Here is a 5,578-nt window from a genome sequence, read left to right as displayed (position 1 = left end):
TATCATCTGTATGCGCAACATGTCGGTCTCCATCCGAGACCTGTCCGATCTTTGAACATATCTTAGCTGAGAGAAATTTCGTTCAACATCACAGCTTCCATTAGCTGGGCACGTGTTAACACGGTGACGCGGTGAGTAACACGGTGAGTTACTAACTCAGAGTTAGGTGCGCTTGTTGGGCGATTGATTGAGAGCCATGTAACGTCCACAGTGCTGCACGCAGCATGTGAAATTAAGTCTATAGGTCCCTGGAGTTCACCCTTAAGCCAACAGGATCTAACTTAGTTGTCCCGAGGCAGGGTAGCTAGCACTTGTGGACCACAAACTCCGTGCAGCGTAAGAAAATAGGTTGGTATGGGGTTTAGGAATTCGGGGAGAAATCGGGTTTAACCCGATTCTCCTGAAACATGTTCGCGGTGTAAAAATCGGGCAAAATCAGGTTTTACCCGAAAACGAACAACCCTATATATACTGTGCAAAAACACACACTCAACAAGTTTGCCTAAGTACCAACACAGATCATAATGAACAACCCTGTACACTGATTCTCAACCAATTTTAATTGATCTTCAACGGCCTCAATCCTGCATCCATTACCTTTGACAGCAAAACACCCAAGCCGGGGTGCACCTTTATGACATTATTTGTTCCCTTCTTCTACCTGTATACTAAATGCGGGCATTTAGTAGTGTGGCATAAAAACCGCTCCATTAATGATGAAGATCGTACGACGTACCTCAAGGTTTAAGCCTCCATCATGAAAAAGTCACACCAGAGTTTACTGTGTCGTGACGTAATGACCCAGAAGGTGGTCACGAAGGAGCAGGACATTTCGATGTTTTGACGCTCGCTCTTGTTCACTCGGTCATCTGCTATGCTGCTACATTGGCCCTCAGAATGAGTACCAGCATAGGAAGTGACCGAGCGAGCCATAGCAGGTGTCAAAAGTAATGAACTGCTCCCACGTGAGCCTCTTCTGCGTCATGACGCCACAACACAGTAACCTGCTGGGCAATAAAACTGACTCTGGCTGTAGAAAAGCTGGTGTATTCAATTATTTAGGGTACTCTGAGGCTTGCCAGTACTCTTTCTAGGGTTTCGAGGTCCCGGACCTTCATTTAATGCAAAAAATGAGGAGTTGGAAATATAATCTCACTACTCCTATAACAACAGCTTTAACATTTTCTTACGTGCAATGCCGCAAATGAAATTAGCCCTATCAAAAACGCCTGTTTTTAGAATCATTCCTAAAACAAGCATTTCCTAGCAGTTATCATGCCTATGCTAACCTCAGAGGAACCACACAACCTTAGGTGCACTTTAGTATCAAAAGAAGACAGAATGCTACTAAGATTTATGGACAAGAAATACACATGCAAAGTGGACTTTCAACTTTTACTGCAACACACCGAGTTCTGAAGTATAGGTTACTTAACAGCAAGTGCATGCTTTAGCAAAAAACATTATCAGAGAGCACCATTTTTTTTTTAAGTGTGTATGTTGAGAGTGACAAAACAGTAAGCAGCACAAAGAAAGTCAGTTAAGGACACAGCTGCTCATGTGTCACAGATGGTCCCACACATCACATTCAGCTGATCTTCTGGCGAACAGGCCCTCGCACTGTGTGGGTTGCTTTGGTCTCCACATTTGCCTGGTGCATCAGCAGCAGGCCAAAGAGAATCATCACAGTGCCAAGCCACCAGAGGAGTGTGAGCTGTTCACCAAACAAGGTCTGGCCAAAAATAGCCTGCAACATATTTCTCAATCATTTTTAGTGCCATGATCCCAAAGCATTGGAAATTAGCAATAACTGAAGAGGTATTCAGCAACTAACATAAAAAGGCAAGTAAAACATGCTTTCCTCCTGCAGTTGGCAGTGGTGCTGCTGCACACAAAAGTATATCAATTCAATATGTTGGGATTTTTCAAGATGGAAATACCAGCAAGTAGGTACTTTTCAGGTGCAAGCACCTATCAAAGTGCGAACCTGCGAGGAGTGACTCAAAATTTTGTTTTGAGCTTCATTGGTCCCCCAAGCAAGGTACAGACATTTAAAAGCTTCTGCTTTTCTGCTTAATTCCCCCTCTATGGTAAAACACCTGCTCCAGTGGCACTGAAATGCACTTATCCTGCTAGGAAAAAAACTCCTCAGGCTGTACACGTTCTAACATATCGACAACATTGACGATGTCACTTCGTTTGAAAACACTGTCAACAGGTGAAGCACATAGGTCAAGGCTGGAACACACAGTTGTGGATAGTTACGACACTGCTGAGGTCTGGGCTAGAGCCTTACCCTCCTGGCAGAGGACTTTCTTGATAAGCATTCGTGTCCTCTCCACCCAGACCTTTCCTATGAGACATATCAAGGTTAAATTATTATTTTTTGGTGATATGACACCTTTTGTAATAATCAAGCAGCACATGATGTGGCTAAGTCCTTGAAAAATTATATGTCACCTTCCCGACTGAAGGGTCAGGCCTCAGAAGTTTTTAGGGTGGCAGATGATGTTGCTTCAATTTCTATGTTAACTTTCATACTGGTAGCAGTGGATCAAGCCCTTATCCACAGTAACAAATCAAATAAGGAAATTGTCCACATCACTGTGAAACAATTCTAAATAGTATAATGACATTGTGTTCCAGGTATGCTTCAGATCAGAAGTGAGAACAAAGGGGACCTATCAAGCAAACTTTGCAAAGGCAAGCTTGTTGCCTATGATATGATTTGCTACCTTTGGTGCGATGCCCAAACTTTCTGCTCCACGAGTTGACAACTGGCAATATTTCATGCGCACGTCTAGGGTGAGGTGAACATCTGCGCATATGAAACAACGGAATCACAGTGCCGAAAATGAAGTTCAACTGCACATCTCTAGCTGCTTGATTAAGCAATGGAATGCATGTGCATGTATTGCAAAATACGCAAGTATGCAGATAGTGCTTCACAGTAGCATGACGGTCTTATGGCCAGAATGATGTAGGTGTAAAGAAGTCAAACAGAAATACAGAAATTACTAAACAGAAACGTTTAGTAATTGCTATTCATAAGAAATATCTTTACAAACAACACATGTGAGAACCTAATACAGCGCACACAGAACAGTTCCAGGCAAGCATTTTCATGTCAGATCCGCAAAATTTTGGCCAAAATATTTAGGCCCAATATCATGCCACTGTCGACTTAGCATTTTTTACTCTAATAACTGCATCCATTTTGCGAGCATGCTTTTTGTTGCAGATTTTATTTATTTATATATTTTTAATGTCCACTGTGTACTTAGTGAATACTGCCTCTATGTACTTACTTTTCTGATTTGCATTTATTTTCACGTTTTTTTCTGGAAACGTATCGAATTATCAATGCATCGTAACTTCCCTCATGTATTGCATAACTGTTTTTATATTCGTTTGTGATGCTACTATGCCTCCCCCCTCCCCCCATTGTTTATTACTGTTGTCTTCAGTCGAATAAACATTAAGCCCTCTTGCATGAGCAACGCTCTGTACTTCAGTAAACTCTGAATAACTAATAAATATTTACAGTACAACACCCCATTCACGCAGGGCACTTTCTATTGCGGTCGAAACCGATCGGGATCGAATTTCTCGATCGCGATTGGCTCCTCTGCGCAAGCTGAGGAAGGGAGCCAATTGCAATCGAGAAATTTAATCCCGATAGGCCTTGAACGCGGTCAAAAGTGCCCCGTGTCACTGGGAATAACACTTTGGTATCGCATGGAAAACGAAACTTACGGTGAAGAAAAAGTTCGATGCCGTGTTGGTCACTGCAGCCTCCAAGGTCGTAGTGCAAAGACGTAATGCCTTTGTAAATACAGTCCACATGACAGCATTGCAGGCGATCATTAGGAAGAAAAATACAACTCGTATAACCGTGATGAGCTGCAAAGTAGAATGTAAAAACGTCTATTTCAATACTTTCACTTTATTACTCATGGAAGAAACAAAACTCACATTTTCGCAGAGGTAATGTGCTGACGGGCCAGACACCCAATGTGAGAAGACAACTTGGCAAACACTTGCAGTTTCCCCACTAGCCATCGATAACTTCCCGCACAGGGAAGCAAGGGCAGCAAGGAAACCAGACAGGAGCGAGAGAGTCATTGCCCTCATCTTTCGCGACTAATGAGCTTACACGATACGACGAACGGCATGTTCGTCACACCAAAGCAGTCACAGTTATCCCGGCCTTCTGCCAACCACAACGGAATCAACGAAACACAAGACTGAATACTACTGATACTACTCCATTGAACAACACTTCCTTACAGATCCTACCACAGAACAAAACCTCCATGCATAGAGTTTCTATAGTAATATGAAACTCTATGCCTCCATGTATATCTCTACTAGAGTGTACTAGAACTAGAGTGTTCCAAAGCGCCGGCACCGGCGAGGGCCTTTTTCTGTGAACTGCCGCGCCGCGCCGCTGCTGCTCCGGCCCGATAATTCTAGGGGAAGCTCTTTGTTGTTTGAAGCCAGGACGGGAGTATTGCGGACTAAGATGTACCGAGTCAAGTACCAAGGTATAGACACGTTGTGCTGTGCGTGTGGAGAAGAAGAGGAAACGGCTGAACACCTCATACTTTTCTGTAAGGGGCTTAACCCTACAGTGCAAGGCAACGGGGCTGATTTTTTCAAAGCATTGGGGTTTAGGGACAGTGAAGGCAAAATAGACTTTAAGCGGGTAGAAATAACCAAACAGAGGTTATCTGATTAGTGGATAAAATTAAGGCAGGGGTGAAATTTCACCCACCACAAAGTACAAATTATGTTAATAGCCATGGCTAGGTGGCGTATGCCACCGCCCGATTTAAAGGGTTCAGCCTCATCCATCCATCCATCCATCGTGGGCTTTTCGCGCTCGCGAAGCGCGCCGGAAGCGAGGGTCGTCTGCTACGCGCTGTAGTTTTTTGCGTTCAGTTTCCACGCAAAGCACTTAAACTCTATTTAACTTCAACAGTGTGGTGCTTACTCATCTTTGAGCATTTCTTTGTGCTTGGGCAGCAAGATAATGCAAAAACTAACGTATCAAACTCATCAGTGTGGCCTATCTCCGGTGCTAGAGTTCGGGAACGGTAATACGGTAACTGTGCTTGCGTAGAAGCGCGCTAAATGAGCCCGCGCAAGCAAAGAACGTAAAAAAAGATACGTTATTCGCATGGGTACGTGGGCAATAGCACCATGCTTGAAGAATAAGAGTAACGAAAAAAGTAAATTACTCGCGCAGTCAAGTGAAATACTTACATGCGTGCAGTGACCGCTTCGCTCACGCTCAGTAGTGGTTTACAGTTATATGCATATCTATTTATTCGAATATGTTTTTAGCCACGACAATATTTTATTATGAACAGAGCAGAGTGAGAAGGTGTAACGGAAGCAAGAGAAAGAGCAAAGACGGCCCTAACGCCGCAATATTGTTGGCTTATTTCGCTTCAGAGATTGCGTACACGAACAATTCTTGATGTACGCCATCTCTTCAATACAAACTTCGCGCATGATGTACCTTAAGGTTCACCGTGAGCGAAGCTTTTTTCAAAGTCAGACATTCGAAAGA

General features: G+C 43.5%; 1 protein-coding gene across 1 annotated transcript; it reads right to left on the bottom strand.

Annotated features, from left to right (window-relative positions):
• Positions 1–540: 540 nt before the first annotated feature.
• On the bottom strand, positions 541–4,216 carry LOC119436127 (transmembrane protein 42-like). The gene is made up of 3 exons (XM_037702889.2): positions 3,976–4,216; positions 3,757–3,903; positions 541–1,747 (listed from the first exon to the last, which is right to left on the bottom strand). Exons 1-3 carry the CDS (start codon positions 4,132–4,134, stop codon positions 1,589–1,591), a joined length of 465 nt encoding a protein of 154 aa, XP_037558817.1. The 5' UTR covers positions 4,135–4,216; the 3' UTR covers positions 541–1,588.
• Between the last annotated feature and the right edge of the window lie 1,362 nt (positions 4,217–5,578).

The sequence above is a fragment of the Dermacentor silvarum genome, chromosome 1 (assembly GCF_013339745.2).
Source record: "Dermacentor silvarum isolate Dsil-2018 chromosome 1, BIME_Dsil_1.4, whole genome shotgun sequence".
NCBI lineage: Eukaryota > Metazoa > Arthropoda > Arachnida > Ixodida > Ixodidae > Dermacentor > Dermacentor silvarum.
This window is presented reverse-complemented; position numbering and strand designations above follow the sequence as displayed.

Coding starts and splice junctions, on each gene's coding strand:
- LOC119436127 (XM_037702889.2), bottom strand. CDS start 4,134: ATGAGGGCAATGACTCTCTCGCTCCTGTCTGGTTTCCTTGCTGCCCTT. Junction 3,904..3,975: donor CACATTACCTCTGCGAAAAT/GTGAGTTTTGTT, acceptor TCTACTTTGCAG/CTCATCACGGTTATACGAGT. Junction 1,748..3,756: donor CATCGAACTTTTTCTTCACC/GTAAGTTTCGTT, acceptor AATATGTTGCAG/GCTATTTTTGGCCAGACCTT.